At 37.5% G+C, this 22937-nt stretch overlaps 2 protein-coding genes across 3 annotated transcripts in view; both read right to left on the bottom strand.

The window, feature by feature from the left end:
• lypd6 (LY6/PLAUR domain containing 6) overlaps positions 1 to 11298 on the bottom strand; it is a 34045-nt gene extending 22747 nt beyond the window's left edge. The window contains exon 1 of the mRNA XM_053496876.1: positions 11169 to 11298. The gene's annotated coding sequence lies outside the window, so the exon portion shown is untranslated. The remainder of the gene's footprint in view (positions 1 to 11168) is intronic.
• A 9608-nt stretch (positions 11299 to 20906) lies between these two features.
• Positions 20907 to 22937, bottom strand: part of lypd6b (LY6/PLAUR domain containing 6B) — a 31717-nt gene continuing 29686 nt past the window's right edge. For both annotated transcript variants that reach the window (XM_053496901.1, XM_053496900.1), the window contains exons 4-5: positions 22532 to 22662; positions 20907 to 22383 (exon numbers count right to left, since the gene is read on the bottom strand). In XM_053496901.1, coding sequence (XP_053352876.1) covers positions 22210 to 22383; positions 22532 to 22662 — 305 coding nt within the window. In that variant the 3' untranslated portion in view covers positions 20907 to 22209. The remainder of the gene's footprint in view (positions 22384 to 22531; positions 22663 to 22937) is intronic.

The following is a 22937-nucleotide window of genomic DNA, read 5'->3' as shown; positions in this document are numbered from 1 at the left end:
CTTTTTCCGTCGAGTCAGTCGTGTAGAAAGTACACATTCCTTGGGACGCACCTTTTGATTTCGTTCAGAGTGTCAAGCCGGAGCTGCTCTGAAACCCTAACTTCCTTTCAGTCAGGAGCAGAACACCCGGCCATATTGTTGGACGTTGTCCATGTCATCTCATTACTTCAGGTCAGGAGCTGACTTGGACCTGAAGGAACGCTGGATTCTTGCGGCTCCCGGCGGGGTCAAAGGCCTGCAGGGTTTCTTTCCGTCCTCCTGCCAGGTGGGGACGACTATCTTCGGCTGGCAACGTGATACATCGGCCTGTGAAGTGGCCTGTGAATGGCGGGGCATCCCTCTGGAGGGAAAAAAACGAAATGCAAATCCTCTCCTGTGACTTCTCAAACCCGTTAGACCAGATTTTGCTAGGGTAAGAGAGCTATAAGAAGGGTGGGACGAGTGTTGTGTGAGCTACCGCCACCCTGCCCGATGTGGCTCTTTTCCAGTTTGCTACAGGCATCTGAATGGAAGTGGGGTTTTTTTTGTTTTCTTAAGAAGTATGAAAATCAAGCACTGTAGGATCAGAAGTAGCAAGAAACTGAACTTGGATCAGAACTGGGAATAAAGTGAAATACTGTAAGGACCAGTGAGATAAATTAGTATGAGGTTCTAAGGAAAGAGTAAAAACCAAATGCTTTGCAATAACAAAATAATTCTAATAAAAATACAAATTCAAGTCATTTAAGTATTAATTTACCCCTGCATTTCTTTATTTTATGATACATCAGAAAGACTCCTTTTTAGACTGGCAAATGTTGCTGACTGAGCACATCTAAACTGATCCCTGAGAGATCAACTAGAGAAAACAATGCATTCCTTTAGACTATCCTCATGCCACATGGTGTTGAACTGCTCCTCCGGGCACTTAGACAAAAAACCAAACAGTCAGTTCAGATCAGAATCACAAATCAGCTAACCGAAATCCTGCGAGCACATGCTCTGGTCCTGCACGATGCTTTTGAAGTGCTGCAGTTCAGCTGGATAATTTCCTAATCCTCTTCTCGAGCACTTGGCACACAGGAAAGTTGTTCACACAATGGAAAACTATGCATAAAAGATGAGCATGGCTGCTTTAAAATATTTTAGGAGAACGGAAACCAATATCATACTTCATGCTAGGCACGTCTGTTTGAAAGAGGTTTCTCCGTAACTGTGAAAGATTAAATGTTCTTACTGCGTAAATAGAAAACTAAGGGGCCTCCAAACATGGCTAGATCTTTAAGGTGTAGATGGAGTGATTTTTTTTATGCAGAAATTATGCAGGGATGCTTGAGTATTAACTGCCATGGAGTAAAACTATTTAGTCAAATGCAATCCGTTTGATTAGCAGGATTAAACTAATCCATTTCAAATGCAGTCAAATCCGATCGGATCAGTTCAACCGATCAGCATTTTTAAAACACAATCCATGAAAAAAAAATCAGGTCGCAAGATGGAGAGGCGATTACTTCTAACCCTTATTTGACTTTTAAAGTGTTCCTCTCGCCCTCTCATCCTACACCCACTCTCTCTCGGGTGATCCTTCTCACATTCAAACGCTCTTCATCTCTATCACTAATTCAATTCTGTATTTCTAAATTTTAAAACACAGTTTTAACCATTTGAGTACCGTACTTTTACTTTTCCACTGCATTTTCCTAGATGTTTTATTAAAAATGTCCTAATGCGCTCCAAGGTCCAGTCATCCTCCTGCCATTGATGTGAGAAGGGTTAAGTCTGTCTGAAGGGCACTCAAGGGTGAAAAGGAGTGGATCCCTTTGAAGACCGGGGAACATGCCTGATTTTTAAGTCTAGGAGGCGGGTCGGGAATATATGAGGGATCAGAACAAGGAGGGATAAAGTATCCAAGTGGCAGCTGCAGAAATGTCCGGGGGGGTTCAAGACCTGACTCTCTTGAACTCTGAATTCTGACATGGTGCAAAAGCAAAACAAGCTAATTAGGATTTTAGCGGCTGAGGATTTGAAGTCTTTTCTTTTGTTTTGGAGACAGCAATGGTGTGATCACCGCAGGGTTTATCAGCAATCCGTAAGCAAAGCATGAATGCCTTGACATGGCTTTGGAGTGGATAGACAGTATATTTTATGAAAGAACAGTTGTTTATTATATGTAACATTACCGTTGTTACCTTTATTGGTATTGGTTTATAACCACTACAACATTCTTGTAAATTCAAGTAAGCATATCCAGGATGAGCCTGAAGGGAAATGTAATTAGACATGGGACAAGGCACAATTATATCATCCTTCTGCGCCTACGTTATTCAGGACGGTTTACTTTTTATCAACAGTGACCGTGTAACCTAAGACAATTTGGGTCAGTCGATGTGGGCAGAGAGGAAACTGCCTTCAAGCAAACTCTCCGTACAGAACATTCCTCTACCCAAAGTCTGATTGTTCTAGTACAATGCAGGATGTTAGAATCTACAGAAAAAGTATAATTAAAAATCAGGGTAAATGTACAAGTCAATCCGGGACTTTGGGGCAGTATAACAAAACACAGTTATGAGTGAGAAAACTCTCTTTATTTATTTCTCTATTTAATCCCCTGCTACACTAATGCACTTATCCCAGAGTTTCACTAGCACTTGGATACAATCAAGGTAGAAAGGTCCCCTTAGTACGCCTAGAGCGATGATCGGACCACCATCTCGAGATAAACAGAGAATATTTGAAAATATCTGAACTGGATACTCATGCCAGTGGATAATTCATGCTGCTCTTTATTAACACGAAATAATACCAATAACACGAAAATGTTGATCAGATTTTCTGTTTATGCAGATTAAATCGTGATCATATTAGATTCATTCTGTATAGACCGAAAAAGAAAAACAAAGAAGTAGATAACACACTATTCCTATACTGTACATCACTTCTTAAGTTTCTGTATCTGTATCGTAAATACACTTAAAACAAAATGTTAAAGTAAAATATATGACTATTATTATAGATATTATTGACTCTAATCTTGTTGAGCCAAAATGCTCTACGATAGTCATACTACAGTCATGAAGAACAGCAGCAGGTTCACTGCAGGGTGCAGGAGGAGCCTTTGGAAAGACAAATCGAATACCTCTGCTCAGCAAGACACGGCACCGGGGCCCGAGAAGAGATAATTAGCATCAATATCTGACCTGCTTTGTGTACGAAAGCCGTGTTTTACTCAGTATCTGGCACACATTTCACAAATCCCCTTTATAACCTTTTTTTTTAGGTATTTGGAAAATAACATAGATCTTCAAAGCAATGAAAGACAACTTCACCAGATAAGTGATGAGTAAAAAAAAAGTCTATCTCACATTCCCTAGGCAGGCATGCAGTGAGATCCTGTGATGGTCAGTCATGCAGCTAATGTGAAGCACAAACTTCACTAAATAATTTAAAAAGAGCATGAGTAATGCATGATGGCGAGGGACGCTTTTATACGCTCTGCTGCGCGCTCGCGAGCGATGTGTAAAGGGTGCAGGGAAAAGCGTCGTTAGATGTGTATCTGGATGGAGTTTGCTGGAGGTGAACAAAGGGTTCGGATGAAGACGTCTCTCTGGTGGAGAGACAGATGAGTGCTCACTGAGAATTTTATGAGACTCATTCATTTTTGAGAGTCGCCACTATTAAGACGTGTCACGCAAAGCAAGTCCGAATAAAAGAAAGGGAAAATCATTACATAATAAACATGCTTACAATTTAGAGTTTAAATATAGATTATTTATGAGTAATTATTATTGTTATTATTATTATTATTATTATTATTATTATTTAGATCAAATAAAAAATAATTTAAGTCACCATTAAATCTCAGATATGGAGCTCTTTTTATATTATACAGTATAAACATGGAATAAAACATCTGAAAAATACATTAACTACAGTATATAAGAAAATCTATTTAATATTACTCATGATATAATTACTATTAAACAAATATAAGATTAAACAAATCTTTATGAAATTTGCTCATAGCAAGCATTTACATTGATCAGCCATAGCATTAATACCAGTGGCACCTGTGAAGTGGCAGAATGTACTAAGATCAAAGAAAAACAATACAATAGTTACTTTTCCAAACAAATTGCACAAGGTAATGTTGCAGTTTAAAATGGTGTTGTTGCTATTGCACAAAAATTTAAGATATTGTAACTAATATTGTAAGAAGCGCCAAGCAATAACGATGGAGACAAAAGCGAGGTGTAATCGTTCAACTACACCACAATTCTAAAGACCAAAGACAAGATCATGGAACGTGTGACTTTTATACTGCGTATAGGCAATTGTGTAAGTTTCGAAGTACCTAGACAATGTTTGTTGGACTTATGAACAAACCAGACTTACGAACTCGTTCATACTATATGTAGGAGACTTGCTGTAGTTGTCAAACTTGATGTGTTAGAAGCAGGAGAAATGGGCAAGCGTAAAGACCTGAGGGATTTCAACAAGATGCCTAGACAACAGGGTAAGGGAATCTCCAAAAAAACAGGATTTTTTGTGTATCTCAGTATACAGGGGTTAGCTAAAAGTCTCATCCAGAGCGACTTACATTTTTATCTCATTACACATCTGAGCAGTTGAGGGTTAAGGGCCGTGCTCGAGGGCCCAACAGGGGCAACTTGGTGGTTGTGGGGTTTGAACCAGGGATCTTCCGAACCGTAGTCCAATGCCTTAACCACTGAGCTACCCCTAGCTTCCCGCAACTACTTGAGCTCAAATAGCTGGAAAAGTGAATACTGGCTATGATAAGAAGATTGTCAGGGTGCCCATGCTGACCCATGTACACCACCAAAAGCTTCTACACTAGGCATGTGAGCACCAAAACTGGACCACAGAGCAGTGGACTGATGAATGGTATTTTCTTTTACATTATGTAGATGGCTGGGTGTGTGTAAAAGATGAACAAGGCAAGCTGGCAGAGGCTGTGTGATGCTCCGGGTAGAGTACTGCTGGGAAACATTGGTTCCTGGCATTTATACAAATGTTAATTTTACAGGTAAGCATAGTTGCTGACCAAGTACACGTCTTCATGGCAACCGCATTCCTAATCCAACAAAGAATAATATATTTTTTATGGAATTTGAAAAAAAAAAGTAGTAGCCATATTTAGAAATACTGGATAATGAACACTTTTGACTGTATTCCATTGTAACGTCAAGACATAAATCCCCCTCCCCAAAAAAAGTCCATTATACTGTATTTTTCTGGAATATGATAACCAAACAGGTGAACTCCTGCTCCTTTGGGGCAAAAGATTATCTTAAATCCACACCAAAAATAAAAGGAGCTCATCAAGCATTGACACAGAAGACTAAGAGCACTTAAAGAGGTCACATTCGTCAGCCACTCGTGTCAAAGAAAGATTAGCTGCGAAGTGACGAGCGCGGTAAGGCGGGTAACTCGAGCCACGGACACGGAGCACGCCAAAAGTGAACCACACACCTGCAAGAACATAAATACAACATCGCAGGAAAGGGCATGCCTCACACCTGCAGCATCCCTTTCACTCATAACCGTCATGCTGGTAGCATTGCTGTGTGTAGACCAGAAGAAACGAGACACCGTTGAAATACAGCGGATGCAAATCGAGTATGTGGAGTAAAATGGGGACACGCGGCTAAAAACAGCAAGCAGGTTAAGAGGTTGAAATGTATGTAGACGCGTTTTTCAACTCGGTATAATCAGTCCCTTCGTCATAGATAGATCGATAGATACTTTATCCCAGATATCCAGCAGCAATAGTGACATAACACAAAGACAGGGTTGTATTTCTTACAGATAGTCAGTATACACACAGTGATGTGAGAACTGATCAAAAGTTAAAGTAGATCAAAAAACGACTAGATATAAAAAATGCATTTAAATAAAGCATATAAATCACATGAAAAAAAGTGTAATTGACTGAAGTGAAATGAGGTTTATCGCTTCGCAACCTTGATGTGCAATTTTATGTGTGGCAAAGTGACAACAGTGCAAATAGTATTCATTAATTAATTGTGCAAAGAACTTAGTAATTATGCAAAGAACCAGCATGAAAGTGACAAAGAACCCGAGGCTGTGCATAATTGCACAATCTGTATTGGTGAGAGTAAGTGAGCAGACCATGAAGCTCAAGAGCTCAACAGTGGCAACTTGGCAGTGCCAGGGCTCAAACCCCCAACCTTACAATCAGTAACCCACAGCCTTAACAGTTTGAGCCGTGGCTTGAGCGGATTGACTTGAAATACACTATTATTTGGAAATTTTCTAGCTTGTAATTCAGTTATTATATTATATATTATTAAAAAAAAGAAAAAAAAAAAGAAGCCATACTGGCACATTTTGCTCCACCAAAACCAGGCAGCTAAAATGCTTTCAAAGCCCATGCTTTCATTTCCTAGAGATCCCATTTCAAAGAAAAAAAAAAAATTTTTTTATAGTGATACAAAACGTTGGCTACAGCATCCACCGCTAGCGTGCAGACTGACGGCTCATTATGACCCTCATGCACACCTTCATTGCATCCCTCAACTTGTCATTAGCCCGTTCCAAATCACACCCTTCCCTCGCTCTTAAAAACCATCTGGGTGAAAAACAGAGGACGCAGCTGCTCGTACCATGGCGGCTAATGTGACTTAAGGTCGTCCGATACACAAACACGTGACGCCGCCTTTCATCAAAAGGGCCATAATCGAAAGTGTCCATGCATGAATCTGGTCTCGACGCACACATCCGACAGCTCATTTCTCAAGACTGAGCTAATGGGGTATACTGGCAGGCAGGACTGGACTAATCCATCAAAACACTAGCATGATTCGTCTAACCTCCGCTCCTGTCTCGCTGCTAAATAATTAACAACTGCACGGCTAACGACTGTGACGCCACGGCTTACACGGATGCCGAGATGTCAGGGTTTTAGTGAAAAAGGTATAACAGACTAAACAGACCTGGGAGCATCTGAACAACCAATTCAAGTCAAAAATGCAAAAACAGGAAAGTGACTGATGGATGAAAATGGTTAAGTGCTCAAGAAACTGACAAAATGTGTTCACGTGTTTTATCTTGGGAAGGAGGGCAATATGATGAAAAAAACATGATACTTCTACAATATATCCTGTCACAGCAAACCAACAGGCTTACAACAGAAAAAAAAAAAAAAACTATTTAAAATCCTTTAAAGGTCCCATATTTTACTATTTCTTTACAAGTTAACACGGTTCTTAGACCTCCTCCAAAGTGTGTGTGTTAATGCGTGAGCTAAAATGCCACGCCCCACCAGAAAACAGCAGAGCTGAGCAACTATCTTCTTATATGAGGTCACAACAGGGGAGAAAAAAAAATCTAATTGTCTTGTTTAAACCCAAACCAATATAAAAACATAAAAAAGGACAAAAAGCCGGTACTGTTTTTTTTTTTTGTTTGTTTTTGTCTAAAAATGAGTTTTGCATCATAAGTGCTCTTTAAGACTGAAATAAATTCTGCACAGAAATGTGCTGATATCTATCTAATTATCAAAGGTTGTCGTAACATTTGACATTATTAATATTATTTCATCATACTCTCCAGACCTTTTGCTTATTATCGTTACGCTTTTGTCTGTAACTTTCTCCAATAAACACACTAAATCCTGGCTCATTTCTGCTAATATTCAGCTTTCTTCGTCAAATTAACAGGACCCGAGGGACTCCTTGACGATCTCTGGGTCTCGTGTGGGCTGCCGCGCTCTTTCACAGCCGTGAGCCGTCCTTTCATCGCTAAAATATTCCTTTGGACCCTTCGCTCACGGGACTCTGCTGCTTTTCTTGTTAGCAAAATTACAGATGAGCTTTAAATATGACGCTGCAGTACTATTCTTTAACAGACATCACACTAAATATACGACTAGATCTGTATTACTTCATTAGAATGACATTATTACTGCCCGGACGTGTCCAGTCAGACGAAGACTCTGGACATGAAGTGAAGGACCAGGATCATATATCAAAGTAAGACCATGTCAGGCACTCTGGGTTTCAGCATGACGGGCTCGAGTCCTAACAGTAACAGATGTCTGCTAGAGCCACGGAGCAAAACAACTGATCCGGCCTCAGCGTGCCACTCGCACTCCTACAGTAGTATTATTACTGCACTGGTTTTACAGGAAATTACTAATAACATTATATACTGTAGTTGTATAATGATATTAAGGTCTCACGATTTATCATACCTTTGCTTTTCATGCACAAGAAAAGTGATGCTGTAACCCATCATCATGATGTTCACCAAGAAATAATAAACCGTAAATAATTTAAGCAGGTAAATGATTAAGAAATATGACATTGTATAATGTGTGTGTGGTGGATTGACCCTATACTGTTACCAAAATGTGTTATTGTACCAAAAAAATTTTTTTTATAGATTTTTATTTTATCTATTGACTGCTTTTAAGACATAAATATAACTGATGTAAACCGATAAAATATTATACATAAAAAATCTTCTAATACACTCACACACAAAAATTATTGTATCAGAGTATTAAATTTAAAAGAAGAATTTCCACTTAAATTAAATTTGTTGAAAAAAAAAAATCTTAAACTAAATAATCAGTTCTGTATATTTTGATCGAAACAATTACATTGTGATTATTTTGACACATATTGCGAGTTTTAACTATTAAATGTACCAAATGTACATCTGTATTACTGTATTTAAATATATTTATCTGGACTAACAGCAAATAAAAGCACAAATGATATCATGAAGAGAAGGTTTGAAAAAAAAAACTAAACATTTAAATTATTGACGAACTCTGCATGAATTTCAGATTATGCTTACATTAATTTATTTTAATTAAATTGCCTTTTGCAATTAAATAACTGCACAGGTCTAATTTAGCTTTTTATAACGGTAGCTTTATGAGCTATAAAAAAAAGACAGAATTATGTACATTTACAAATCTAATTTATTAATATTAAACAGAAATTATTCTACACAAGGCCTTGATCATTTTTTTGAGTGTACATAAACAAAAATTTACATTCGCTTGTAAACTAACCTAATGTCAATTACTAAAAATATCCTAAATAAAACACAAAAACTTTGATAAAAAATAATTAGGCATATGCATGACACAACCTGACACAATTTTTTTTGCTTGCTTTTGTCTGTTATTTGCGCTTTTTTTGTTGGACGATATATGGGAGGTTAGCAAATAGAATAAAGCAACCAAAATCACAATTATGATATCTGTTAAATGACAAGAATGGGAATGTGGATCCTATATATTTTCCTACAAACATTCCTTGATCTTCATACATGTGAATGGTTTGCATGAAAGGGTTAAGAAAAACTAAACACAGATTCCCTCACAAATAAGGCCAGATGCTCAAACTTATATTAACTGTAGTCCTGGTATAATGCTATGAATCACATGAAGCACCTCACTGTAGTAACAGTATTGTTTAAATACTGACTACACACGTAGCATACCAATAACACAGACCGAACACACACGAATGAAATACACACTGACGATTTAACTACAACCAAAGACAGCAGACAAACTGTACCTTACTATAACTGAACAAAGAGATCATTTTCAAGTACTAGGTCCTAAACGTTAACAGTAAATATAAAACTGTACACTTCACTCGTTCATTCATCGTCTGTAAGCGCTACATCCTGATCAGGATCGTAATGGATCCATGGGAATGCTGGGAGCAGGCAGGGATCACACCTTAGAGTATGCACTGTATAAATCTATATAAGCATTTTAACACATAAAGACACATACTATTTACATAAAGATACACATTATTTATGTAAATGTATTCCTGCAGTTTTAAAGATTTTTAAATATTTCAGAAATTAAAAACTCCAACAAAGAGTTTCTTAAGTACAAAGACTCGTGCACCTGCATATAAACACACATTCACTCTAGTGTGCACGAATTTCACGCCTGCACCTGCACATGTTCACGCTCACCCTGAGCACCGGCACTCCTGTCTGACCACAGCTAGGGTCTGATTGAACCATGACATGAGCGTGAAATCAGACCATTCGAACCACGCATAGCATGGATTTAACACATTCCGAGTTAACACACACTTGGATCGCGCCTGACCTTTTTTAGGATAAATCATAAAAGATGGTTAAATAAAAAAAAAAAATAAAGAAATGCAGAAAAAAAAGTATCGTATATATTATTATTATTATTATTATTATTATTATTATTATCATCATCAACAACAACAACAACAATGTTGTTGTTAGTCTTTCGGCAAGGGGTCGCCACAGCAGACCATCTGATCTGCACACAACATGGCACACGGTTTACGTCGGATGCCTGTCCTGATGGAAGCCTCCTATTTTATGGACTGGCACTGTATCGAGTAGCTGGGATTTAGGCACTGGGTGGGAATTGGACACAGGTTTTCTGTCTAACAAGCAAGAAAACTACCACTGAGCCACCAATGCCAGATTGGTCCAGATTGTAAAAATAATATTTATTTTATATATTTATTGTATTTAATACATTTATATTCATACTGTATATTTATGAATTGTTATTGAAAGCAACAACAATAATAATAATAATAAATAGGGATGCAAATTATAAGGCATTGCATATATTATAATTATTACTATCATTATTGTTATCAACAACAATAATACTTAATAAATATAAAAAGATGCTGATTATAAACCAATGTATATTATTATTATTATTATTATTATTATTACTACCATCATCAACAACATAATAAATAAAATAAATAAATAAAGTGATTCAGATTATACAAAATTTTATTATTTTTTATTATTATTGTTGTTGTTCTTGTTGATATTATTTTTATTATATTTAATAATAATAATAATAATAATAATAATAATAATAATAATAATTTCCTAACTGAATTATTGTTGCTCCTCTGTATGATTTTAACATTTTAGGCATCACATTCTCTAAAAAAGAAATATAATTTTTAAATATACATTTTGTCCAAATATAAGCAAATAAAAATAAATAAACAGCGGAGACCCGCTCCGGTCTGCTCCACTCACTTTTTAGGAGTCGCACCGACTTGTTTTTGTTTCGCGCCACTGCTCAGCTCCTGCACCAACACAACCCCAGCCGGAGAGGAGACACACACACACACACACACACACACTCTACTCACCGCAAATCACCGACAAATCCCGTCTCTCTGCCCCTGTCTCCGCTCCCTCTCAGCTCCGACTGCCTCCTGATTTCCCCAGGATCACTCCAGCGCCCATCTCTCTCTCTCTCTCTCTCTCTCTCCGTCTCTCTCTCTCTCCGTCTGTCTCTCTCTCTCTCTCTCTGTACTTCGGAGTTTTGTGCCTGTCACAGGCTCCCTAACGTGGACGCGCGCGCACGGGTTGGTTCGCGCGCCTCTTCCTGTGTGCGCGCTCTGGTGACGCGGGTTACGCGCACCTGAACTCCTCTCCGACCCGCCCACGGCTAGAGTTTTCCCTTCTGCAGGCTTCAACCCAAACCAGGTCCTTATACAGAGAGAGAGATAGAGAATCAGCCCAGGGTTCACATTTACACTGGTCATGAAGCATTCTGTATAAATACTGCAGGATTATTAATATTATTAATAGTTTATTATAATACTTCATTTTAAAAGAATAACTTTTTTATGGTTTTTAATTAGTGTAGGTTGTAATTTATTACATGGTGGTGATTTTTTTTTACTTTAAAAAAATATAATGATGTGGATAAAAGTAGAGAAATTGGAACAAATGTGCTTTTTTTTTTGACAACCTGAGCAGCAGCCTCATTTCCCCTCTCATCTGTTCCAACCTCTCAGCATGGTTTGGTTAAATCTTTACATAATATAATGGTCATAGACAACTCTAGTACTGTGCAAAATCTGGAGTCACCCTTCATTTCTTTATATTAAATTAAATTAAAAGAACAGCTACAAGTACTCATGTGGTACTGGCAAACGTTAAAAGAAAAATGTTAATGGAGAATGTTATCTATATTATCTTAAGCTCATTTTACACTACAGGATGCTCTTTATATCTTTCACTATTTTCACGGCAATTGCAGTTTGCAGAAAATAACTAACATGACTCATTTCTTTAAACTGTAAAAGCTGATATTTAATACAATAATGACATTTTTAAAAAAGGGGTACCTTGCAAGATATCAACTCGCTTACAATTATTTTGCTTTTGTGGCTAGATTTACTGTACAGGACTGATATCCGACCTGTGTATATCTGTAACCAGAAGACCACACACACACACACACAGACACAAAATCATAAATCATGCTGCAACTTAAGCACAGAATGAGAGCACATCAATGCGTGCTGTGATTATCACTTAGATAGCGCAAGACCAATTTAATTAGTTTAACCGTAGCTTTAACCGAAGATTAATAACTTCAGGAAAACATTCAAATGACATGATTATAACTTTGAATAGAAATTTTCCTAAGCTTTTAAAATGTCTGTGGGTTTAATTTGCTTCCAGCAAAATATGTAAGGAATGTGCTGTTATAGGTCTATTTCAACGTGAGTGACGCACCTGCGAATTAAATAGTGTATCTTATATCTTAAATAGCGCACGCCATTGACTGAAGTTTTTGTAGGTGGCCTCTGGGGGCCGTTAAATAGATATACAGTATGATAAAGGAATTAATCTGCATGTGGGAGGAAACAAGTGTTCCCGGAGGAAACCCACCAAACACAGGGAGAACTGGAAAACTTGACACACACACACACACACACACACAGAGAGACCCGAGGCAGGAATCGATGCAAGTTTTTTTGTTTTTTTTAGATTTTGTTACAATTCTAAACTAACAAATTATTCATTCCTCCCACACAGGATGCTGTAGTGTGCCACCTGTAGGAATGGAGAGGAATTGCAACACTTTACCACCTCAAATGCAAACATAGATAAAATATCAAATCGTTTTTTAATATATTTTTTTCATCTGTGTGGTGATACATGAATTGCATGAATGGAATTTTTTTCTCTAGAAAATAGTATCTTGTTGTTCATTATAAGTAAGGATTAAAAACATGATGGATCGTCTTTCAAGCAGCCTCCCCTGTATGTTATTAATTGAACTGCTATTGTTTGGTTGTCTTTACATCAAATATCGGATAACTTGTGGACACAAACAAAGGCTGTGCCGCCTTTGTTTGTGTCCACAAGTTATCCGATATTTGACATGCAGCACGGTGGCGTAGTGGTTAGCCCCGTTGCTTCGCACCTCCAGGGTTCAATTCCTGCCTTGTGGTCTTTGTGCATTGGAGCTTGGTGGATTTTCACCCACAGTTCAAAGACATGCAGATTGGGCTAATTGGTGTTCCCAAATAGCCCGTAGTGCAGCCCTACCCCTTAAATAACTGCCATAGAAATTGATAGATATAACTCCGTCGCCACATGAGCTGGATGGCACATGGATGGATGTTCTATTTACACTGTGAACTTTTTTTCTGATCTTATTTGACATTTCTGAAAGCCAAAAGTATGTGGACACCCGACCATCACACCTTCTCCTAACCGTTAACATAACGTTCGAACATCACAATTGTACAGTGGAATAGAATGGATGCTGTAGTGCAGTATCACTTCCCTGAAAATGAGCGGCTCATCCCTGTTCCAGCATGACATCATGCACAAACAATCTCCATAAAAACAAGTGTAAGAGCTTAGGTGTCCTGTACAGAGCCCTGACTGATCTCAGTCGCACTGAACACCTTTGGGATGAACTGGAACACTGACTGCACCAGTCGACTGCGAATAATTCCCAAGAGCCACGCTAAAAATCCAGAAAAGACTGGAGCATATTGTATCAGGAAAGAGAGGGGCCAACGCCATGAGGGTGTGATGGTCAAGTGTTCACTTAAAAACAATTCCTCATTATATTTATGCGAGCCTATGTTTCATTATTCATTGCTTTTTTTATTATTAAAAATAGCCTTTATTTCTGTTTTTTTAAATAAAAACACACAGCCATAACGATGAGCAACATTTTCCTTGATGTGTTGAACAGTGTCTGTATTTTTAGAAGGCTTCCACTGGAAAAATCCACTCCGCTCACATTTACATACAGAGCACATCAATCCATCAGCAGCACATAACACTGGCTGTCGAAGCGTGCACTTCAAAGCACCGATGTGGAGCGTGTGTGCACTCAGTCAGGATATGTGTGTGTGTGTGTGGTGTTTGAGGATGTGCTGGCTGTCCCCAGGGTGCCAGAATTTTTAGTATGTTTGGTATCTTCTGGTTTAATATTAATAGGCAGGATGAATATCAGTTTAGAGATATACTATATAGTGATATAATCTGTTGCCTTCCTACTGTATAACTGTAATGCATATAAAGCATTTTCTGGACAAGATGTTGTTTTTTTTACTGCTTTCTTGATCCTGGAGGTGCGAGGTCACAGTGGGAACCACTACACCACCATGCTGCCTAATTTGGGTGTAATATTAAATAAAAGTTCAACATTTAAAAACAATAGTATATTAAGTAAAATATACAGTATCTTGCAGTGTATTTCTCGTAAATAATTCAGAGGTGCTAAGATTACTACTAATAACTAATACTAACAGTAAAAGCAATAATGTGTATATATTTTTTTGTTTACAACATTTTTGCATGTTTTTTTTAATCAACACTGTACAAAATTATATGTAAGAATGCGTCCAAATGGACGTTTAAGGCCACTTAAAATGTATAAAATACACAAAATAAACATGCAAAATAAATACTTCAATTTTATAATACAAACATCTGGATTTACATCTGCTCTCCTGCATAAAAGTAGCATCAGGACCATGTAGAAGTTTCATACATCACTGAGTTCCGATTAAAAAATTTTAATCAAGTCTTTAATCCCATATTTACATCCTTTTACAGTTTCAAATAATAAAGCGATGAGAAGTAATATGGGAATTTGAACAAGGGGCAAGGAAAAAAACAGGAAGAGGGAGTCAAAGATGAGGACAGAGAGAGAGAGAGAGAGAGAGAGAGAGAGAGAGATAATAGCCATATTTATATATATAAATCTTTTAACAACTAACTGAACTAAATTTTGAATGGCAGGAATACCTTCCTTTGACATTTTCTTTCAAAGTGGCCTTAAGTTAGAATTACAGTTACATTAGTCATTGTTATAGGACTGTTATTAACATTTAAGGCTAAGACCTATACTATAAAAAAGAAATCACAGCAGTCGTAGATAAACATCTCTTACTTCAGTTAATCAGCACGGCTACTCTGAGATTTGTCTTCTTAAATACACTATCATATCCCAGAGACTAATTATATGAGTTAAGTTTGGGCGAGTCGTAACTAGATTGGTAAGTGGATTTAATCCCACATGTTTGCTGAGCACTCACCATGTTTAAAAAACAAATAAAAAATGACATGTCATAGCTCCTGCGTTATACTGTAGGCTTGTTCGCACCAAGCAGGAATTAAAACCTTTTACAACAGTTAAACCTGATCGGACCAGAGGACGTTTATAGACATTATGGACACTTATGGACATTACACATCTGCACACTCAAGTAAATTTGCACATATTTCTATTTCATTTTTGCTCATTGCACGTTTATGGACGATGCATCTACTGTACACATTCATGCATATTTGCACACTTGGACATTTCTATTTAAATTCTATTTTTAATTCTATTTCTTTTCCACACTAAAGTTTTCTATATTTGTACAGTTTTTATCCCCCCATATTTGCACTGCTAAGTTTTTCTTATATTTATATTTTGTTTTATCCTATATTTTCCATATCTAAGGTTTTTCTATATTTTATTCCAATTTTTATTTTCTCTGGATAATCTTTTTAAGGTCACCGGCGGTCGTATATACATTTTACTGCACATCGTACTGTGTATGCCTGTGTGTGTGACAAATAATTTTTTAAAAATTATTATTATTATTATTATTATTTTATATTATAAATTTTTATTTTAAAATGGACCATAACAGCAATGCAGTATAACAACATAACATCATCTTAAACAACACTTTGTCTCCTAAGTCTTTTTGAATCACATCTGAACCATTCTTGTTGGTCTGTTCACAACTAACACAAGCTACAAAGCTAACTAACTTCTAACACAAGGCTAAATCCCAAATCTCTCTCGAACCCCTGATCAAGGGCACAACTTGGTGTATGGAACGAGGGATTTTACACCCTTCATAAAACACTATCTTTTCATTTAACCTCTTTTTGGGATTCAATCCCAGAACCCTGGAAGTTAGCTGATATTGTAATAAGTGTAATAAGTGAACATATTAGGTAAATCTTGCAAGTTTCTCATAACTGTCTACCACCTTTTGGCTACATAGTAACGGCAAGAATTTAAAAGTACTCCTGTTAATTACGCTAACTATCGGGTCAACGCCTGTTCTGCCAGTATGAAAGAAATTATTATATAACTCAATAATAACTCAAATTTGATTTCGGACTCATTCCACTACTTTGGAATTGATTAATTTCAAGTGTTTTTATCACGTACATACTGTACAATACAAAAGTGTACCTTTCAGAAAGCAACGACGCAAAAAAAATTGTTACCTTGAACCACAGATTTAAATACAAATCTAAAATATTATTTCATAGTTCAAAAAAATTCAGTAGTTTAAGTTTATAATTTCATAATCACCTACTAAATCAGCATCAAAAGCATTTTTTTCCATCCGTGTCAGTTACCTGTTCACAAATTTACACATACAATCCTGTAGAATTGAATAAAGGATTTTAAAAGTCCATGTGTAAAATCCACATCTATATCTATGGTTGCTGAAAAGCATCTCCGAGCATTACGGGTCGTCGTCAGCCAGATTATCAGCCCCAGGCCTGTCCATCAGGAGAGACAATACTAACAGTGATGAGCACCAGGACGAGGACAGAGGCCCTTTCAGGATAGCAAGACGGACACCAGATCTTACCCTCCATTAAAGTAAAAAAAAAAAAAAAAAAAAAAAAAAAGGTCTAAGTGCATTCCCTGCATGTCCACGGATAGGCATTACATGCATTCTTAGAAAAACAGGATCCACTCGCGGCAGATTAGAGCCATATAAAAACTTTTTAACATTTATTTTAAAAGACCTCCAATAAATTCTGCATTGAGTACGCTTTAACATGCTATTATTAGTTTATTCCCAAATAAAACACTGGCAGGTTTATAGGCACCATGACCCAAAAAATCTCATGAGAAGCTTCAAGCACGACCTCACTCAGGCCTAAGTGTAATGCTGCGCGTTACTTTATGTGTGTGTGAGCCTTAAGCTGGTTGAAAAGATCTGTTTAATGAAGAGGGAATAGTATTATTCAGAGGATGATTTGTTCTGAGAGGATGTGGTGGTCAAGTACACTATTCATGACAAAAAGTAATAATAATAATAATAATAATAATAATAATAATAGAAACACAATAATACATTATTGTACATAATCATGATCATAATAATAGAAAAATGACAATAGATTATGACGATCATGATTTTAATTATAATTATATTTAATAACATTTGACTATATTCAAATAACTTTCTTTCTTTCTTTCTTCCTCCTTTTTCCATCTCAGACACATGCTGCTGTGTTTATCTCACCTTTTCTGTACAGTACCTTTAATTTCAACACTGTGTAGCATCTGCATGCTTGGTCTGTTTATTAAGGTTCGTCTGAGCCCTCTGTTGAGACCGCTCATTCACTCCAATGTAAATAGGAATCCGGTCACTTCTGTACACCATCAGGTGCGGGTCACACAGCTCCTGAGTTTCCTCCTGCTGTGGGATGCGCTGAAAGATCACACGCTTGTTCGTAGGATCACAAGCAACTGCTTTGAGCTTAACGTTTACCCAACACCACAGGGGATGACCTCCATCTGAAGCTCAAAGAAGTGTCGTCTTATTTCCCCCTCCCTGCTGGACCTTTGATGGTCGCTTAATGAGTTTATCAGACGGGAAACCGACTGCAGTTGGAGAACAGCTCACATACTACACAAGGCCTGGCTGATGATTGGTTTGTATACCATCGCTACCACGTCACTGGAGATACCCAACGAATGTGTTAAGTTAAAGTTAATGAAAGTATGATGGTGTACAAGTCATATTAACCTCTTAAGACCCGAGCTTATTTTTTCCTATATATTTGGGATTGGTAGGGCCTGATAAGTATCAAATATAAGCGAAACAGGAAGTGAGTTTGACACCCTGTTGTCTTTCTACCAATTAGTGTTTTGCGCTTTTGCTACTATTAGATGATGCTATAAAGTGTCTACTAATGAGGACAACACGTCCAAACGTTAGACAGAATGAAGTATAAGTTGCAGCGAACCCAAAAACTAATTTCTCCATATAAGGACGTTGGGACCCAGGAGAATAATCAAATAATTACAATGTTTATATTATAAAATATGAATTCTTATTTCGAAGGTTTTCACTAGAGCTAACATGGCTAAGAATCTGATTGAACCAGATAACTTTGCAAATTCTTTCTTTCTTTCTCTCTCTCTCTCTCTCTCTCTCTCTTTCTTGGAAACTACTAAATCTTATTGTTAATGTTTAACCTGGGGCAACAAAGATATGTATATTGTAAACATGATAAATAAAATGAAATATATAAAAAGCATAGAATTATTACTATTACTACTAATTCCAAAATGAATATAATTAAAATACTTTTTTTCAAATCCAATTCTAATCGTTGACATCGTGATGTTCAAGTAATCAAATATCTGACACCGACAAATCACATACACACGCCCTGGCTTTTACTGAGCTGGTATTTCCACATCGCTAACCTGCACAGTATTAAAAAAGCTTTGCTTATTTATGATTTAGGTGTAAATTAGCTCCCACACCAACTCCTAAAAAAACAGATAACCACAAAGATGAAAATTCTGAACAAATCTGTCATCATTTCCCAAACTTGGCCATAAATACAAATTTTATAGCTAGTAATTAGTTCTTAGCTTAAACAAATCCAAGATCCAAAACCTAGCCGGGAATGAACTCTAAGCTTGGATAACTTTCTACACTTAACTAAGAACTGGCTTACTGTAGCACGGACGACTTTCTGAACCTACTGTAGCAATGAATAAACATTTAGCTTGGAAACCAACACACGCAAAAATAATAAAAAAAGTATAAATGTCCTTAAACACTTAACTTGCTCATGGACTTTCGAAAAAGATTTTTAACATCTATTGAATTGCAACGAGTGAAACATATAACTTAAATAGAAACAGCGCCTAAATAGAATGTTGTTTTAAACCAACAAAAGAAGCTCAGTTGACGTGACTCAACTTGAAGATAGAGCAAATACATCCAGAACCATTTGTTAATCTTTGAATTCTCTGGAAAAAAAAAAAACATCAGCTTAGTTGAGTAGTTCCAAGACTTGGACTTTTCTCTGATCCAGGGTTCTACCTGAAATGTTCCCCCAAACAAACAGAACAAATAAAACAACGCTTAAAACAACGCCCAGATTTAAGTGTTTAGTTCTAAGTGCTATCTATACTAGACATCTTTTCCCAGAAAAGGGTCTGCACTCGTCAATTAGTCCTTGCACTCTGAGGTTTAAGAGCTCCATAAATGTTAAAGGTGATGACTCAGCAATTCCATCTGTAATCCATCAGGAGGTTGTCCTTAACTATTAATGTTTCCGTGGTTGCGTTGCTAAGAACGCCTCGGGTCTTTATGGTATAGCGAAGAAAGCAGGATCTCTTTGAGACTCCAATTAATGCTATGAACTCTGACCCCCCTGTGCACTTTACAAGCCTTCAGAAAACAAACACAATGAGACACTGCAGTCGAGGCCGACCCGGTCGGGTTACAGAGCCGGACAAGATCTAGATTTGGAAAAATGCTTGCAACACACGTGGTTGTGTTGCATTAGTGTAATGCATTTCCAAAGACATGCAGATACAAGTCGAGTTACTTAAAGTTCATGTTAAATATAAGGTATAAACGACTGTGAGTATTTTATTCATAGGCAGAGAAGTCTGGGTTTGCATGTTTGAGGCTACGGTAATTCATGTAGTCACTCTTCGCAACCGTGTTACACAAAAAAGCATCGCAGATTGCAAAACACATTGCACCTTGATGTGGATGAGCTACAAGAGCAACAGGCCACATCGGGGTCCACTCACTCCTGTCAACCAAGAACAGGAATCTGAGGCCATACTGAGGAACAGGATCACCGATCACCAGTACTGGATAGTTGAAGGTCTTGTTCCTCTAACGTTCAGCTGTCCACTGAGATTCATTCATGCAGCTAAATAGTGGCTTCAACTTCCATTGACATGTTAACGCTCAGTAAACACTTTTCACTGAAAAAACAGGGGGTACGTCTAATCTATACAAACCGACACACTTCAATGCCATCCATCAGTAGCGTCTGGCTCACACACACACATCATTGCATAAAGAAAACGCCACATGTTTGGTCAGACAAAGCCAATATCATTAGTCTAGACAGAGAAGATACAAATGGCACTTGGCTTTGTGTTGAGCAGCATCGGTCTTAAAGGAGTTGTGTTAATGTGGAGGGAGGTTGATGGAGAAGAAGAAGCCCCTCGTTTCATAAAAACTCGAACTTAAGTCAAGCTTAAAACCAGCACTAAGCTCATGACAAAATCGGATTTAAAGTGCAGATAAAATCAAACTTGATCATTGGAGAAGAAAACTGGTTCTTGGAATAAACTTTGACATAAAGTGTGTGTATGTGTGTGTTTGTGAGAGACATCATTTAAAGTCTGGTGTCAATTCACAGTCATGTGATTCCAACATCTTTACCAGGTTCGCTGATCTACAGGTATATCTATATCTACTGTTTATCGACTAAAACGATTCACAATTCTTACACAATAAAGATTTTTATTATCGTTTTTGCACCATTCTTTCATCAGGATACCCTTATGGTTAAACATTTCCTGTTTTTTAATGCATTCAATTCACACTTTTACAAACTGCAGAGAGAATCTGGTAAGACAAATCTTGTCCCATTATATACAGTATGTGATTTAACATGAATGAAGGGAAAACAATAAATCCTATCACAAATAGTGTAAATATTAAACAGGGACAAATTATTTGGTCAATGCAGTATAGATCGCACAGGCTGTGAATGTATTATAATAATATTTATATAGAAATAAAAGAGAAATGCATTATGAAAGCAGGTGGAACCCTAACAGCAGCGCTGAATTAAATCCTTTCGGATGTACAGTATATAATATGAGACGAGTGTTCAAGTCAAACGTGGACTTTTAATTGAGAGTAAAAACTTTATTTCTCTATATAATCCCCTGCTACACTAATTATCCCAGTGCTTCACTAGTATTTGGATACCAGCAAGGAAAAAGGTTTTATTTTGCTTCATGTCTGAAACACCGGCCTCCGAGGAACTCCTTTAATGTCTCTTGTGCAAGTTGTCGACAAGTTATCCATCGATTTTCAAGGATCAGGTGTTGACAGGAACATCTGCAGTGGGCTCCTCAGCCGGCATCGTCATTGGCCCGCTTTTAAAACGCTGGTACCGTTCAAATGTTTTACTGCAGCTAAGAGTCTCAACTGTCGGTTTTACACATTCATTCACAACAGATTTCATCCAGGTTCGACTAGAACACCCCTTGTATTAATACTCTTTTCTTTAATGGTGTATTTTTTATATTTTATTTATAAATACAGCTATAAAAACTCTTAAATCACTGCCTCAAATCGTCCAACGATTTACCGCTTCTACTAGCGCTCTTCATCACACGTAAAGTGTGACTTGTCCTCTTTCGCTACGCCAGATCTCCTCCAGAAAGTTCTGCTTTAGAGAGCGGTTTCCCTCTTCTTAGCATTTTTCTGGGACAGTCTCTGGGCTCCGAGCCAATAGCGGAGGTCGTCCCACCATCCCAGAATCCCTCGTCCTTGTGTGTGTCGTTGAACAGGGTCGATCCAAACCTAATGAAGCATCGCAACACCCTCAGAGCTAAATGATACCTTTTGTTCAGTCTGTTTAGCATGTCACTGGCATGTCAAGTCTCTGATTGCGCGGGGTCTTGGTTCGGATTTGTTCACTGACAGCTTCGCTGTCATGATCGGCTGCTTTTATACTGTACGTCCGACACTCAGGATGAAGGAAGGGCTTTTTGCTTTCTTGTAGACTCCCAGAAGCCCTTTAGCTATGATCCAGTAGGATATAAAGATACTGTCAGAAAGGTAACGCCGCTATAAGAGCTGTAGTTAGCAGAAACACGCGAGTCTTGATGCTGGTGCTGCGTGTTGTGGCAGAGTTGAAGTCCTGAATCCTCATGAACACGGCGTTGGTGTGATTAGTGGGAAGCTCCACGTTACATGCCATGCCCTCACAGCAGGACACACACTCCTGAGAGAAGTCGATAATCAAGGATCAGCATACAAGGCATGATTGTAATGATTAAAAGAAATATTAATGCTGTATACTACTCTGCTGTGGAGTAATGCACGCATAAATAATAATATATACACGTAGAATGTGAAGTGTGTGAGCTCACCACGTGATGTGCGTTCCCATGGTGTCGACATCCGGTCAAGTTACAGTCATCAAACGAAGCGCATCTTTTCGTTACAAACTTGGTTTTCCCGTGTCGACCGAAATGATGTATGGTCATGCAGTACTGTGTGTCTGTAAACACAGGAACAATAAATATATTACTTTTATATTATTTACCACAAGCAAATTTCTTTTGCAGACATTGCACTGACAAAACCAACAGAAACTGCCTGGCCGAAAAAAAAAAACAAGCAAAGCAAACAACTAAGGAGATTTGAAATGACCTGGGATGAAACTGGGTTGAGAACCCTGCAACATACGGTATTATTAAAATTTCCATATAAACAACAAACAAACAAACTAAAAATCTCTTTCTGATAAACACCTCTAAGGTGCAGGAATGAAAA

Source organism: Clarias gariepinus, chromosome 5 (assembly GCF_024256425.1).
Source record: "Clarias gariepinus isolate MV-2021 ecotype Netherlands chromosome 5, CGAR_prim_01v2, whole genome shotgun sequence".
In the NCBI taxonomy this organism is placed as follows: domain Eukaryota; kingdom Metazoa; phylum Chordata; class Actinopteri; order Siluriformes; family Clariidae; genus Clarias; species Clarias gariepinus.
This window is presented reverse-complemented; position numbering and strand designations above follow the sequence as displayed.